This window comes from Oncorhynchus mykiss, chromosome 12 (assembly GCF_013265735.2).
Source record: "Oncorhynchus mykiss isolate Arlee chromosome 12, USDA_OmykA_1.1, whole genome shotgun sequence".
Lineage (NCBI taxonomy): Eukaryota > Metazoa > Chordata > Actinopteri > Salmoniformes > Salmonidae > Oncorhynchus > Oncorhynchus mykiss.
Genome location: NC_048576.1, coordinates 96085310 through 96102841, shown reverse-complemented (window position 1 = coordinate 96102841; position 17532 = coordinate 96085310). Strand labels below are relative to the sequence as shown.

Here is a 17532-nt window from a genome sequence, read left to right as displayed (position 1 = left end):
ATTAGAGTCTAATGTAACTCAGTAAAATCGTTGAAATTGTTGTATTTATATTTTTGTTCAGTATACTGTATATTCTAACACAGATAATCATTATGTGAGACTGTTATAATAATCAAGTTTTAACCCCTTGGATAAGTCAGAGAATAAAATAGTGAGTCATTGACTTAGACCTTATCTAAAGAGAAGGCACACAGCTCGATGGCGATGTATAGGAATTGCCTGTCCTTCTCAGTGCAGAAGTAGCGGACGACATGGGGATTGTCATCCAATTGAAGAAGCAAAGTGACCTCTCGATCAGCATTGCTTTGTTTTGCTAGTTCAATTCTCTTCACTGCCGCAGGACGCTTGTTGGCATCATCACAATGGAAGTAACCCCTGGAGGATAGCATTAGAGAAAGATAAACATTTAGTCAATGAACCGACCGTAAAGGCATTTTTGCTGCAAAGAGGGGATTTGGGTTACAAACACATTTCCACAATAACGTTTAAGCTGGTTTACCTGAACACAATTCCATCGGCACCTTTTCCAAGATGGTTATTGGTGTAGTATGTGATCTTTCCAACCGATTCCTCGTCTGATGCTGTATCGAAATGAAAACGCTGTGTTCAGACAGAACATACCACCCTACTGTACCTTTATTGTCAAGACACAGAACCTTATCTGTTAAATCAAAGGCTTATGAGAATTATACATATGTAGGATTTAAATTTGAGCGAGTTTGCTACAGCAGGAAAATAATCCAGGAAATGTAAATGAATATGTGGATTATAATTCATTTGTGGACATTTGTGTAGGGGTTGATAGATTTTTCGGGACAATCAAGACTGAAAATTCTAAGTGGAATTTACAAACTTCAGAAGCCTTTTTAAACCTCAAATACACTACAAGTTTTACATTTCCCACATTGCAGAAAGTTCTCTAGCTAAAATGACACATTGTATTAGCATAATTGGTAGCATTGCACCTATTGCTGTCTTGCCTTTAACATAATCTGTAAGGAGTATTGAAATGATTGGATTTATGTTGCATACATGCTCATGTCAATTGGGATCCAAATTGGAACTTTAGGTTTTAACAAACATGTCAAAATGGTTGATAGCTCACCAAGTGCAGCAGGTTTTCCTCCAGTCCCAGGAAATATATTGGAGGCAGGAGGTAATGCAGGACCTAAAATAGGACATCATACATATCAAGGGGGATAATAATTATGGACCTGACTGTATATAATGCACAACATCATGTCATTGAGAACTATCATACCAGCACAATGGTAGATATACCGTGTAAAATATATTTTAAAGATATAAAACACTAGCAGGCTGTGTGTGTTTATACAATACAAGACCTGGCTGAAGATGTCATTACCTTCCAATGCAATGCTCCCTGAAGAAGATTCTCCAATGTTCAAACCATCTTCTAGATCTCTAACAGCTTCCTCTAGAGAGAGAGAGGAGAGTGGAGAGAGAGACAGAGAGAGAGGAGAGGAGAGAGAGAGAGAGGAAAGAGAGAGAGTCACAACAAATGGATAATCTGATATGTCCCATTGAATTATTACATTATAAAGGGCGTGTCTATATATTACATGGGGTCTTCAAACTGGGGTCTGCACCCCCCTAGGTGTCCACGCATGTACTGCACCCCCCTAGGTGTCCACGCATGTACTGCACCCCCCTAGGTGTCCACGCATGTACTGCACCGCCCTAGGTGTCCACGCATGTACTGCACCCCCCTAGGTGTCCACGCATGTACTGCACCGCCCTAGGTGTCCACGCATGTACTGCACCGCCCTAGGTGTCCACGCATGTACTGCAGGTGGTTCACAAATATATTATTAAATAAAGTGGATTTTTAAAAATCAATATTGCTAGTAATAACATAATAAACTAAACGTACATTGCATGACTACAATATAAAAGAGGTAAATATGTTATTTCTTATCATGTCAACTATTTCTCAACTCTTAATATTCAACAAAGCATCTGACATAGGCTTTGAAAAAGCACCCACAAGTATTTTGGACATTCATTATTGCCAACACATGGCTAACCTTTGTTCAACCAGCTAAACAGTTGCTACTTGAGAAAATGTGTTTGGAGTTACCTTTCTATCTAATAGGCTATGTTAGAGTTTACACTTCCTCTTCCAATTATAATGTGGGGATGTTAAAATAATATAAAACTAAATCCTGGAGCCATATAACTGCAGACAAACGCTTCTTGCAGCCATCAATGAGCTTTCTGCACCTTTCTACTGACAATTTGTGCAACTTTTCAGCAGCAAACTGCTCTAATTCTTCAATGTTTGAGGGGTGCATGCCTTCCACCAACTGCTGTTTTCAGATTTTGCCATGAGTTTACAGATCTGGACTCTTCGTTGGCTACTTCAGAACAGTCCAGCATCTCTTCCTAACCATTCCTGGGTGTTTTTTGATGTATGTTTTAGAGGCGTTTTTGGACACTGGGTTGAACATCGGACTCCAAAACACCTGATAATCTGCTGATTTCATGATGCATTGCACACGTTCAATGCCCCCAGCACCGGAGGCAGAAAAGCAACCCCACAGCATTATCAAACCTCCCCCATCTTTGATTGTGGGGATGGTGTTGTTTTCTCCTTCAGCAGTGGGGTCTTCCTCTGGTTACCAACAACCAAATGAAGCATTCAAAGAAAATACCACTTTCCCGACAATTAATGAATTATGTATGGGGGAGGTTCAATAATGCTGTATGGTTGCTTTGCTGCTTCTGGTACTGGGGGCCTTGAACATGTGCAAGAAATCATAAAATCAGCAGATTATCAAGCTGTTTTGCAATGTTCAACCCAGTGTCTAAACACTGTGTCTCTGTTGAATGTTGTGGGTCTTCCAGCAAGACAACAACCCCAAACACACACAAAAACCACCCTGGAATGGTTCCAAAAGAAACACTGAACTGTTCTGGAGTGGCCAGTGAAGAGTCCAGATCTGAATCACATCCACACGGCAAGATCGAAAAACAGCAGTTGGTGGAGGCCATCACTCCAACATTGAAGAATTAGAGCAGTTTGCTTCTGAAGAGTGGGCCAAATTGCAGTAGAAATGAGCAGCAAGCTCATTGATGGCTACATGAAGCTTTTGTTGGCTGTTAATAATTTTGTCCATGCCATTGTCTTCATTTTCAAAATTAAAATTGTAAACGTAAGGGTCGTCCCTGGGTCGCCGATTTGCCTGGGTGTGGGTCCCTGGGCAAGAAAAATTTGAAGACCCCTGTATTACAGAATATTACACAAGAACATTTGTCTTACTGAGTATTCTAAGTATTAATTACCTAGAGGGAACTTGGCAGGTAAGGAAATGAATCTGCTTTTGATGGGGTAAAATGGAGAACAATGCATGCATTCAGAATTGAAGGATCAGTTATGGTCAGACAGCTTCTTTTGTTTGACAAAACAGACACTTTCAAAGCACTTTCATTACCTTTCAATACATTGATTGCCTTCCCCGGAGGACAGGAACATTTGAAATTCTATTCATAGGCCAGTAAGCCTTGTCTGTTACTATGTTGTCCTAGTAAGTTTTCTGGCATGATGAAGTTAGGGTGAGGGTAGGGTTAACCCTAACCCTGATCTCCAACCGCTTGTCTCTACCTTGCTGAGGATGCTGTACTCTGGTCAAATTGGGTGGTAATGAAATTCTGCTGCTTAATGACGTTAATATTGAGAGTATAATGGTCAGTTATGGTCTGCTTCTTGTCTGTTAAGATAACCACTTACAGATTCTTAGATATTTAGCTTTTGAGTTGTGACTGGGTTACATTTGTACTTTACCTTAATTAAACAAACATCAGAGTGTCACCTATGTTCTTATCCACAGAATGGGAAAGAGTGTGACAATGTGTAAAATGCCATATTCTACAGTAGTCCTACAAACTGCACCAAGAAGAGGAAGAGAGAGGACATTACCCAGATCGATGACCAGATGAGGTTCCTGGTTCAGCAGAATCCTGTAGAAGGCTGATTTAACTTCTGGCCCTCCTGACTGTACGGCTTTGTACAACTCTCTCATCTGGTCCTGGCTGGTATTGGCAGTTTGAATATTAGAGTACACCTCAGGATTGATCATGCCCCTTCTGAGCAGATCATCTGCTATGGGCATCACCTTGCGAACCCTCTGGATGAGCTCAGCCCTGTGTCTATCCACAAACTCAGCAGCTGGTAGTCAGGTTAGAAAAGAAAGAGTTAAAGTTATCAAGACAATATTAGACAATCCCACTTGGTGTATGTGCCCTAAATGGACAAGACTAAACATGTAGGAAGCTGGGAGGTTTTGTTTACATTCAGGATAGGACAAATGTGAAATTCTAGTCATAGGCCAGTAAGCCTTGTCTGTTACTATGTTGTCCTAGTAAGAGGGAGAAAGAAATGACTGAGTTTGCTGGCTCAATTAAGGTAGGGTTAGGGTGAGGGTAGGGTTAACCCTAACCCTGATCTCCAACTGCTTATCACTCCCTTGCTGAGAATGCTGTACTCTGGTAAAATTGGGTGGTAATGAAATTCTGCTGCCTAATGACATTAACATTGAGAGTATAATGGTAAGTTATGGTCGGCCTCTTTTGTCTGTTAAGACAACACTTACAGAGACTTACATATTTAACTTTTGAGTTGTAACTGGGTTACATTTCTACTTGACCTAATTTAAACGAACATCAGAGTGTAGCCTATGTTCTTGCCCACAGAATGGGGAAGAGTGTGACAAATGGTAAATGTGTAAAAATGCCATATTCTACAGTAGTCCTACAAACTGCACCACAAAGAGGAAGAGAGAGGACTTTACCCAGATTGATGACCAGAAGACGTTCATTTTTCAGCAGAATCCTATAGAAGGCTGCTTTAAGTGGTGTCCCTCCTGACTGCAATGCTTTGTACACCTCTCTCATCTTGCCTGGGTTGGTCTTGGAAGTTGAAATATTAGCAAACATTTCATATTGGATCATGCCCCTTCTGAGCAGATCATCTGCTATGGGCATCACCTTGCGAACCCTCTGGATGAGCTCAGCCCTGTGTCTATCCACAAACTCAGCAGCTGGTAGTCAGGTTAGAAAAGAAAGAGTTAAAGTTATCAAGACAATTTTAGACAATCCCACTTGGTGTATCAGGCCCTAAATGGACAAGACTAAACATATAGGAAGCTGGGAAGTATTGTCTGCACTCAGGTTCGACACACATCAAATTGTCATCATACTGTAATAGTTGTCCATGTAATATCAATGGTGTAGTATTAATGCTCTCTAGCAGTATGATTCTTGCTACCTTAATGTCATTTGTTATCATTCCTCACAATGTGCATCTTTTAGGATGTCTTTTTATTTTATAACTACAAAACATGGTAGACAAATTATATACAAATACAGCAAGTTAACTACAGCAGTTATCTGCAACTTGCACAAATCAATAGTATTATTTTTGAGTTGATCCCAAAGCAAATATGTCACATTTACCATCCTCTTTTGATGTCATGGCAGCAAACTAAGAATGGTGAGAAGTAGTTTGTTCTGGAGAGGGAGAGAGAAAGACAAAATGAGTGAGTAACAATGCATTAAACATTTCACCAGGACAGAAAAAAGGGTATAGGCTATCCCCTACAACTGATAACCAAACTTTACACACATTATGTCCACTTCCCCTTTCCTATAACAAACATGAGCTGACCATACCCAATCTTTAAAGAGGTCCTGATTAAAGAAAGTAAACTGAATAAAAATACAGAAAGAAAGTTGCACACTCTATATTCTTCCAACAACTTAATGAGTGAACCTATGGGTTTATCCATTTAATTGCTGGGAGCATATTTAAAGTGTGCAACTTTCTGTCATTATTTTTCTACACTTCCTCTTTCCCCTCACTAGTCTTCTCACGACAATGTTTACTTTTTGTCTCCAGATTTCTGTTTGAGTTATGTTTACGGCCTCATGAGGGTCTCCTACTTGAAGCAACTAACTTCCTAACTACACACATGAAACATCCAGTTTAATCCTGTCCTATAAGAGTGGTATTCTATCCCATTTCACATATAACCATATCCTTGACCCTTCTAAATGTCTGATAAACCTTGCCAAAATCACAATGTTCTGGCTCCTGTAGTTGGTTTGAGGTCATTTTAAGGTCAATTGCTCACTGGTAAGGTCTGTTCTTTGCTTAAATTTCGATATCCTGTAAAATAATGTTTTATTTGACCTTTATTTAACTAGGCAAGTCAGTTAAGAACAAGTTCTTATTTTCAATGACGGCCTAGGAACAGTGGGATAGCTGCCTTGTTCTGCCCCTGAACGACAGATTGAGAATTATCATTACACAGGTGCACCTTGTGCTGGGAGGCTAATCAATATATTTCAATTAACTGATTTCCTTATATGAACTGTAACTCAGTAAAATCTTTTCAATTGTTGCGTTTATAGTTCTGTACAGTATATTGTACATTCTAAGTGATTTCAATAGGTCTTTCTCCATTCAGATTGTTTTGTACTGTTCAATTCAACTTCAACCCCCCCCCCCCCCCCCTCCCCCGCCCCCCTAAAAAAAATTGGCATTGTCACTAATTACTGCACGATATGGGAAAACAATCTAGGCTTTATTTTTAACCAAGTGATGCAATTGCGATTTAGAGCAAAACATCTGGGTGAACTGTTGGAATAATGGAGATAGAATGGCGTTGGCGGTTAACAAGATTTAGGCCCAACTTGCTACGAAAAGACAATCTAGAAACAAACTAATGGTGTAATTATAGAACACTAGTGGATTTCTATTAAGAGCAAAGTGAAAACATGTTCTGCATTAACCATGCAGAGGCTGAACGCAAGTGTCTCGTGGTCGAGGAACAACAAATGCGCTTCTTAAGTGGCGGGGCTAGGTCTGTGTGGCATGGAGACAGAGAGAGGGTGGAGAGAGAGGACTTAAGTAGAGAAGTAAACTATAAAAAATGGACGTTACACACAACTAATTACATTTAACAAACCAAACATTAAAATACCGTTATAGAAGATAAAGTAAAAACCCAAATTGGTCCGTGCATCAATACAGGTATATTGTAGAATACAGTATATCGTCCAGCCCTACTCAGCACACTAAAGATAAGATGCAAATTGCTCAAAAGTGTGACAGTTTTGTCCTACATTATTTGACTGTAATTGCACATGATAATGGCATGCTTACAGGCTCTCACAGTTTCAAACAATTTACATTTTGTCAGGAGTCACAATTAGAACGTGTTTTTGTTATGCCACCAACTTGCTGTAGTAAGGGGTGTTTGATTATGACTATCTTTTGTGGTAAGGTATAATAATGTAATGAAACAGGCAGGGGGCACATCCTCGCGCTAGCTTGCGACTCTACGTCTTACAGGAACGCGCTCATCGGCCAAGCACACGCACTGTCGTGGATGCGAGGTCTGATCACTTCTGACACCAATGTAATGAAACAGCAGGGAGCAGGTCTCAAACCCTCAACCTTCGAGCCCGAGGTCCGGCGCGCTATCGACTGTGCCGCAAAAGCATGCTCGTGCGGCAGGGACGATTTCCGAGCTTATAAACCCAGGGTCCTTACAATAAATACCAGTGGTGGCTGCTGAGGGGAGGACTAGCTAGGCCTGCTAGCTACCTAGAGCTACTTGGAACCCTACTAATTCCACGACTGGTCTATCGACGTCACCGCATGAAGAGGCAAAAACAGACTTACAGTGCCTTGCGAAAGTATTCGGCCCCCTTGAACTTTGCGACCTTTTGCCACATTTCAGGCTTCAAACATAAAGATATAAAACTGTATTTTTTTGTGAAGAATCAACAACAAGTGGGACACAATCATGAAGTGGAACGACATTTATTGGATATTTCAAACTTTTTTAACAAATCAAAAACTGAAAAATTGGGCGTGCAAAATTATTCAGCCCCCTTAAGTTAATACTTTGTAGCGCCACCTTTTGCTGCGATTACAGCTGTAAGTCGCTTGGGGTATGTCTCTATCAGTTTTGCACATCGAGAGACTGACATTTTTTCCCATTCCTCCTTGCAAAACAGCTCGAGCTCAGTGAGGTTGGATGGAGAGCATTTGTGAACAGCAGTTTTCAGTTCTTTCCACAGATTCTCGATTGGATTCAGGTCTGGACTTTGACTTGGCCATTCTAACACCTGGATATGTTTATTTTTGAACCATTCCATTGTAGATTTTGCTTTATGTTTTGGATCATTGTCTTGTTGGAAGACAAATCTCGGTCCCAGTCTCAGGTCTTTTGCAGACTCCATCAGGTTTTCTTCCAGAATGGTCCTGTATTTGGCTCCATCCATCTTCCCATCAATTTTAACCATCTTCCCTGTCCCTGCTGAAGAAAAGCAGGCCCAAACCATGATGCTGCCACCACCATGTTTGACAGTGGGGATAATGTGTTCAGGGTGATGGGGTGATGAGCTGTGTTGCTTTTACGCCAAACATAACGTTTTGCATTGTTGCCAAAAAGTTCAATTATGGTTTCATCTGACCAGAGCACCTTCTTCCACATGTTTGGTGTGTATCCCAGGTGGCTTGTGGCAAACTTTAAACAACACTTTTTATGGATATCTTTAAGAAATGGCTTTCTTCTTGCCACTCTTCCATAAAGGCCAGATTTGTGCAATTTACAACTGATTGTTGTCCTATGGACAGAGTCTCCCACCTCAGCTGTAGATCTCTGCAGTTCATCCAGAGTGATCATGGGCCTCTTGGCTGCATCTCTGATCAGTCTTCTCCTTGTATGAGCTGAAAGTTCCTTGTTCTTCATGATGCTCTCTGCGCTTTTAACGGACCTCTGAGACTATCACAGTGCAGGTGCATTCATACGGAGACTTGATTACACACAGGTGGATTGTATTTATCATCATTAGTCATTTAGGTCAACATTGGATCATTCAGAGATCCTCACTGAACTTCTGGAGAGAGTTTGCTGCACTGAAAGTAAAGGGGCTGAATAATTTTGCACTCCCAATTTTTCAGTTTTTGATTTGTTAAAAAAGTTTGAAATATCCAATAAATGTCGTTCCACTTCATGACTGTGTCTCCCACTTGTTGTTGATTCTTCACAAAAAAATACAGTTTTATATCTTTATGTTTGAAGCCTGAAATGTGGCAAAAGGTCGCAAAGTTCAAAGGGACCGAATACTTTCGCAAGGCACTGTACCCCCATCGCGACATCCCCCAAAGGCTAACTTTCTAGCCCCTGCTATCTGCTTGCTTGCTAACCCGGTCTGCTAACTGCTAGCTTGCCGGCCCCGGTCTGCTAACTGCTAGCTTGCAGGCCCCGGTCTGCTAACTGCTAGCCCCTGCTACCTGCTTGCTTGCTAACTCAGTCTGCTAACTGCTAGCCCCTGCTAACTGTTTGCTTGCTAACCTGGCCTGCTAACTGCTAGCTTGCCCGGTCTACTAACTGCTAGCTTGCCGGCCTGGTCTGTAACTGCTAGCCCCTGCTAAATGCTTGCTTGCTAACCCGGCCTGTTAACTGCTAGCTTGTTTAGCCCCGGCCTACTAACTGTTAGCTTGTTAGCATCAGCCTGCTAACTGTCTGAATCGCCGTGTCCCCAGCCCAACCATTCACTGGACCCATATGTTCACTTGGCTACGCATGCCTCTCTCTAATATCAATATGCCTCGTCAATTACTGTCCTGGTTAGTGATTATTGTCTTATTTCACTGTAGAGCCTCTAGCCCTGCTCAATATGCCTTAACCAACCATGTTGTTCCACCTCCCACATATGCGATGACATCACCTGGTTTAAACATCTCTAGAGACTATATCTCTCTCATCATTACTCAATGCCTAGGTTTACCTCCAATGTACTCACATCCTACCTTACCTTTGTCTGTACACTATGCCTTGAATCTATGCTATCGTGCCCAGAAACCTGCTCCTTTTACTCTCTGTTCCGAACGTGCTAGACAGCCAGTTCGTATAGCCTTTAGCCGTACCCTTATCCTACTTCTCCTCTGTTCCTCTGGTGATGTGGAGGTTAATCCAGGTCCTGCAGTGCCTAGCTCAACTCCCACCCCCCAGGTGCTCTCATTTGTTGACTTCTGTAAACGTAAAAGCCTTGGTTTCATGCATGTTAACATTAGAAGCCTACTCCCTAAGTTTGTTTTACTCACTGCTTTAGCACACCCTGCCAACCCAGATGTCTGTATTACTATCTAAGTCTGTACCCAAACAATTTGAGCTTCTACTTCTAAAAAATCACCTTTCCAGAAACAAATCTCTCACTGTTGCCGCTTGCTTTAGACCTCCCTCTGCCCCCAGCTGTGCCCTCGATACCATATGTGAATTGATTGCTCCCCATCTATCTTCTGAGCTCGTGCTACTAGTTGACCTAAACTGGGACATGCTTAACACCCCGGCCATCCTACAATCTAAACTTGATGCCCTCAATCTCACACAAATTATCAATGAACCTACCGGGTACAACCCCAAATCAGTAAACACGGGCACCCTCAAAGATGTCATCCTAACTAACTCGCCTTCCAAATACACCTCTGCTGTTTTCAATCAAGATCTCAGCGATCACTGCCTCATTGCCTGCATCCGTAATGGGTCTGCGACCAAACGACCACCCCTCTTCACTGTCAAACGCTTCTGCGAGCAGGCCTTTCTAATCGACCTGGCCGGGGTATCCTGGAATGACATTGACCTCATCCCGTCAGTAGATGATGCCTGGCTATTCTCACCATCTTAAATAAGCATCCCCCTCTCAAAAAATGTAGAACTAGGAATAGATATACAGTGGGGCAAAAAAGTATTTAGTCAGCCACCAATTGTGAAAGTTCTCCCACTTAAAAAGATGAGAGAGGCCTGTCATTTTCATCATAGGTACACTTCAACTATGACAGACAAAATGAGGGGGAAAAAAATCCAGAAAATCACATTGTAGGATTTTTAATGAATTTATTTGCAAATTATGGTGGAAAATAAGTATTTGGTCAATAACAAAAGTTTATCTCAATACTTTGTTATATACCCTTTGTTGGCAATGACAGAGGTCAAACGTTTTCTGTAAGTCTTCACTATGTTTTCACACACTGTTGCTGGTATTTTGGCCCAGTCCTCCATGCAGATCTCCTCTAGAGCAGTGATGTTTTGGGGCTGTTGCTGGGCAACACGGACTTTCAACTCCCTCCAAAGATTTTCTATGGGGTTGAGATCTGGAGATTGGCTAGGCCACTCCAGGACCTTGAAATGCTTCTTACGAAGCCACTCCTTCGTTGCCCGGGCGGTGTGTTTGGGATCATTGTCATGCTGAAAGACCCAGCCACGTTTCATCTTCAATGCCCTTGCTGATGGAAGGAGGTTTTCACTCAAAATCTCACGATACATGGCCCCATTCATTCTTTCCTTTACACGGATCAGTTGTCCTGGTCCCTTTGCAGAAAAAGAGCCCCAAAGCATGATGTTTCCACCCCCATGCTTCACAGTAGGTATAGTGTTCTTTGGATGCAACTCAGCATTCTTTGTCCTCCAAACACGACGAGTTGAGTTTTTACCAAAACGTTCTATTTTGGTTTCATCTGACCATATGACATTCTCCCAATCTTCTTCTGGATCATCCAAATGCTCTCTAGCAAACTTCAGACGGGCCTGGACATGTACTGGCCTAAGCAGGGGGACACGTCTGGCACTGCAGGATTTGACGTTGTGGACAGGTGTCTTTTACACTGATAACAAGTTCAAACAGGTGCCATTAATACAGGTAATGAGTGGAGGACAGAGGAGCCTCTTAAAGAAGAAGTTACAGGTCTGTGAGAGCCAGAAATCTTGCTTGTTTGAAGGTGACCAAATACTTATTTTCCACCATAATTTGCAAATAAATTCATTAAAAATCCTACAATGTGATTTTCTGTTTTTTTTCTAATTTTGTCTGTCATAGTTGAAGTGTACCTATGATGAAAATTACAAGCCTCTCTCATCTTTTTAAGTGGGAGAACTTGCACAATTGGTGGCTGACTAAATACTTTTTTTGCCCCACTGTATATCGCAACAAAGCGTCCTTCACTCATGCTGCCAAACATACCCTCGTAAAACTGACCATCCTACCGATCGTTGACTTCGGTGATGTCATCTATAAAATAGTCTCCAACACTCTACTCAACAAACTGGATGCAGTCTATCACAGTGCCATCCGTTTTGTCACCAAAGCCCCATACACTACCCACCATTGCGACCTGTACGCTCTCGTTGGTTGGCCCTCGCTTCATACTCGTCGCCAAACCCACTGGTTACAGGTTATCTACAAGTCTCTGCTAGGTAAAGCCCCGTCTTATCTCAGCTCACTGGTCACCATAGCAGCACCCACTCGTAGCACGCGCTCTAGCAGGTATATCTCACTGGTCACCCCCAAAGCCAATCCAAAGCCAATTCCTCCTTTGGTCGTCTTTCCTTCCAGTTCTCTGCTGCCCATGACTGGAACGAATTGCAAAAATCTCTGAAGCTGGAGACTCATCTCCCTCACTAGCTTTAAGCACCAGCTGTCAGAGCAGCTTACAGTTCACTGCACCTGTACATAGCCCACCTGTAAACAGCCCATCTATCTACCTACCTCATCCCCATACTGGTATTTATTCATTTATTTTGTTCCTTTGCACCCCAGTATCTCTACCTGCACATTCATCTTCTGCCGATCCACCATTCCAGTGTTTAATTGCTATATTGTAATTACTTCGCCACCATGGCCTATTTATTTCCTTAACTTACCTCATTTGCACTCACTGTATATAGACTTTTTGTTTTCTTTTGTTCTAATGTATTACTGACTGTATGTTTTGTTTATTCCATGTGTAAATCTGTGTTGTTGTATGTGTCGAATTGCTACGCTTTATCTTGGCCAGGTCGCAGTTGCAAATGAGAACTTGTTCTCAACTAGCCTACCTGGTTAAATAAAGGTGAAATAAATAAATAAAAACAGCTCATAATAATGGCTGGAACAGCATGAATGGAAGGCATCCAACACAATGAAAACATGGCTTTGATATCATTCCACCAATTCCTCTCCAGCCGTTACCTCCCCAATTAAGGTGACACCTACCTCCTGTGTTTAATACGTAACATTATATTTATGTTCAGAATACAAACTAGTAACATAGATGATTAATGTGTGTACTGTCCTGTCATGAAATCCCCCTGGGTTGAGTTTGACTTTACAGAAATTTCAGATGGAAATACTGGATAGAATTATTGTGTATAAGGTAGTTGTTGTGAAATTGTTAGATTACTTGTTAGATATTACTGCACGGACGGAAATAGAAGCACAAGCATTTCTCTACACTCGCGTTAGCATCTGTGACCAATAAAATTTGATTCGATTTTTATTTGAGTTGAGTTTGAGGGTGCTAATGCATTGTTCCCTATGGGAGAGCCACCCCTTAAGCAGACCGGAACTGTGACAATTATTTTCAATGGTAAGCTGCCTGAGTGGGAGATCTTCATTCATCCATCAACTTTTCTTGAGGTCTCTAGGGCAGTACTCAGGAGATTGGAATGATCTGAACATGGTAGATAGACATGTTTTGTATAGAACTGGCATCATTCCCCATTTTACATGACAGAGAACCATGTCTGTTCTACCTAATATACACAAGTGTAAAGGAATGAATAAGATTATGTACATATAAATATATGGATGAGTGATGGCCAAACGGTATAGGCAAGATGCAGTAGATGGTATAGAGTACAGTATTTACATATGAAATGAGTAATGTAGGGCATGTAAACATTATATAAAGTGGCATTGTTTAAAGTGACTAGTGATACATTTATTACATCCAATTTTTTATTATTAAAGTGGCTAGAGATTTGAGTCAGTATGTTGGCAGCAGCCACTGAATGTTAGTGATGGCTGTTTAACAGTCTGATGGCCTTGAGATAGAAGCTGTTTTTCAGTCTCTCGGTCCCAGCTTTAATGCACCTGTACTGACCTCGCCTTCTGAATGATAGCGGGGTGATCAGGCAGTGGCTTGGGTGGTTGTTGTCCTTGATTATCTTTTTTATCCTTCCTGTGACATCGGGTGGTGTAGTTGTCCTGGAGGGCAGGTAGTTTGCCCCTGGTGATGCGTTGTGCAGAGCTCACTACCCTCTGGAGAGCCTTACGGTTGTGTGCGGGGCAGTTGCCGTAACAGACGGTGATACAGCCCAACAGGATGCTCTCGTTTGTGCATCTGTAAAAGTTTGAGTGTTTTTGGTGACAAGCCAAGTTTTTTCAGCCTCCTGAGGTTGAAGAGACGCTGTTGCGCCTTCTTCACCACGCTGTCTGTGTGGGTGGACCATTTCAGTTTGTCCGTGATGTGTATGCAGAGGAACTTAAAGCTTTTGTGAAGTGCACCAGTCCCTCCTGCAGCAAAGCACCCCCACAACATGATGCTGCCACCCAGTGCTTCACGGTTGGGATGGTGTTCTTCGGCTTGCAAGCCTCCCCCTTTTTCAGAAGTTGTGGCTGCTTTGTGTGATGTATTGTTGTCTCTAGCTTCTTGCCACTTGTGCTGTTGTCTGTGCTCAGTAATGTTTGTACCATGTTTTGTACTGCTACCATGTTGTGTTGCTACCATGCTGTGTTGTCATGTGTTACTGCCTTGCTATGTTGTCTTAGGTCTCTCTTTATGTAGTATTGTGTTGTCTCTCTTGTTGTGATGTGTGTTTTGTCCTATATTTATATTGTTTTAATTTTTACATGTTTAATCATAGCCCCTGTCCCCGCAGGAGACCTTTTGCCATTTAGTAGGCCGTCATTGTAAATAAGAATTTGTTCTTAACTGACTTGCCTACTGTAGTTAAACAAAGGTAAAATAATTGTAAAAGTATGTCAAAAATCCACAGATGACGCAATCTCTTTTGCACACTACCCTCTCCCACCTGGACAAAAGGAACACCTACGTGAGAATACTATTCATTGACTATAGCTCAGCATTCAACACCATTGTGCCCTCAAAGCTCATCACTAAGCTAAGGACCCTGGGACTAAACGCCTCCCTCTGCAACTGGATCCTAGAGATCCTGACGGGCTGGCCCTAGGTGGTAAGGGTAGGTAACAACACATCTGCCACACTGATTCTCAATACAGGGGCCCCTCAGGGGTGCATGCTCAGTCCCCTTCTGTACTCTCTGTTCACCCATGACTGCATGGCCAAGCACTCCAACACCATCATTAAGTTTGCCGACGACACTACGATGGTAGGCCTGATCACCAGCAACGATGAGACAGCCTATAGGGAGGAGGTCAGAGACCTGGCAGTGTGGTGCCAGGATAACAAACTCTCTCTCAACGTGATCAAGACAATGGAGATGATCGTGGACGACAGGAGAAGGCGGGCCGAGCACGCCCCCATTCTCATCGACAGGGCTGTAGTGGAGCAGGTTGAGAGCTTTAAGTTCCTTGGTGTCCACATCACCAACAAACTATCATGGTCCAAACACACCAAGACAGTCGTGAAGAGGTTACGACAATGCTTATTCCCACTCAGAAGACTGAAAAAATTTGGCATGGGTCCTTAGATTCTCAAAAAGTTCTACAGCTGCACCATCGAGAGCATGACTGACTGGTTTCATCCCTGCATGGTATGGCAACTGCTCCGCCTCCGACCACAAGGCACTACAGAAGATAGTGCGTACGGCCCAGTACATCACTAGGGCCAAGCTTTTTGACATCCAGGACCTCTATACCAGGCGGTGTCAGAGGAAGGCCCTAAGAATTGTCAAGGACTCCAGCCACCCTAGTCACTGACTGTTCCTCCTTTACAAGCTCCCAAAGGCCAGAGTCTTCACGCTCGTGGATGCCAGAGATGCCTTCCTGCAGTGCAAGCTCAACGAGCCCAGCAGCTACATGACCACCTTTTGGACACCCTGGGGCAGGAAGAGGTGGTTGAAGCTTCAGTTTGGTGTCTCCGTGGCTCCAGAGGTGTATCAGCGGAAACAGCATGAGATGTTGATGGGACTCAGTGGCATGGAACCCATAGCAGATGACATCCTCGTAGTGGGCTGTGGGGACAGTGATGAGGAGGCAGAATGTGACCATGACGCCAAGCTGCTGGCCCTGATGGTCAGATGCAGACAGGTCAAGCTAAGGCTAAGCATAAAAAAGCTTCAGTTTAAAGTGCCAGAGGTCCGCTTTCATGGGCACATCTTGTCCTCCACCGGATTGAAGGCGGATCCTGAAAAAGTGAAGGCTGTCTTGGAAATACCCCACCCATCTGACGTGAAGGGAGTGCAGCGCTTCGTCGGATTCCTACCGCGGCTCTCTGAAGTGTGTCAGCCACTGAGGAGACTCATGGACAAGGACACCATCTAGCATTGGCTCCCAAAACATGACGCAGCAGTGAGGGAAATAAAACAACTGGTCACCCAGACACCTGTACTGCGATACTACAATTTATCAAAACCTGTCACGATTCAGAGTGACTCAAGCCAGTATGGACTTGGCTGTTGCCTCATGCAGGAGGGCCAGCCTGTGGCATTCTTCTCTAGGGCACTCACCCCAACAGAGCAGAACTATGCCCAGATAGAGAAGGAGTGCCTCAGCATTGTGTTTGTATGCCAACGCTTAGACCACTACCTGTACGGGCGCGACAATATTACCGCAGAGACAGATCACAAGCTCCTTATTGCTATATTCAGCAAGCCTCTCCTGAATGCCCCAAAACGACTGCAGAGCATGCTACTGGCCTTACAAAACTACAACCTCAAGGTGGTGTATAAGCCAGGGCCAGAGATGTATGTGAGTGACACGCTCAGCAGGGCTACTGCATCAGGCACTCACACACGCTCCATGCATGAACAACACGCAGTGTGCAGCTTACAAACAGAGCAAGTGGATGTTGAACGCATCAACCAGGCTGACTACCTCAATGTTACGGACCAGCGCCTTATACAAATCAGACAGCACACAGACAGGGACGGGCAACTCCAGGCATTGAGGCCTGTGATTCTGATGGACTGGCCCGACTGCAGGGAAGAAACTGCTTTAGGCGTCAGAGAATATTGGCCAGTCAAAGAGGAGCTCAGTGTTCAAAACGGAGTAATATTCAAGAGTCAGAGAGTCGTTATTCCACGGTCTCTGCTCCCTGAGATGTTGGCACGTGTGCACTCAAGTCACATAGGAGGTGAGGCCTGTTACAGACAAGCACGTGACACACTGTATTGGCCAGGAATGCAGAGTGAAATCAAAGACTATGTCAGTAAATGCACAATCTGCAATGAATATGCCATTGAGCAACAGAGAGAGACGATGATGTCCCACAAGCTACCGATGCTCCCCTGGCAGATAGTAAGTCTAGATCTCTTCCAGCACAGTGGCAAAGACTTTCTGCTGGTAGTCGATCATTACTCAGACTTTTGGGAGATCGACCTCCTCCCCGACCTCTCAGCAGAGACAACGATCAAAAGCTGCAAGGCTCAGTTTGCCCGCTATGGCCAGCCAGATAGGGTAATTTCAGACAATGGACCCCAATTCTCCGGAGTTGAGTTCCGAAAATTTGCTGCAGGATGGGAATTCGAGCACGTCACT

At 43.2% G+C, this 17532-nt stretch overlaps 1 protein-coding gene across 1 annotated transcript in view; it reads right to left on the bottom strand.

Moving 5' to 3' along the window:
• Positions 1 to 50: 50 nt before the first annotated feature.
• The window catches only part of LOC110538780 (sterile alpha motif domain-containing protein 9-like), a 73611-nt gene continuing 56129 nt past the window's right edge, over positions 51 to 17532 (bottom strand). Inside the window, exons 4-10 of the mRNA XM_036939357.1 lie at positions 5476 to 5529; positions 4812 to 5060; positions 3941 to 4189; positions 1367 to 1438; positions 1106 to 1168; positions 500 to 581; positions 51 to 375 (exon numbers count right to left, since the gene is read on the bottom strand). Of these exons, the coding sequence (XP_036795252.1) occupies positions 165 to 375; positions 500 to 581; positions 1106 to 1168; positions 1367 to 1438; positions 3941 to 4189; positions 4812 to 5060; positions 5476 to 5494 (945 nt within the window). The 5' untranslated portion in view covers positions 5495 to 5529 and the 3' untranslated portion in view covers positions 51 to 164. The remainder of the gene's footprint in view (positions 376 to 499; positions 582 to 1105; positions 1169 to 1366; positions 1439 to 3940; positions 4190 to 4811; positions 5061 to 5475; positions 5530 to 17532) is intronic.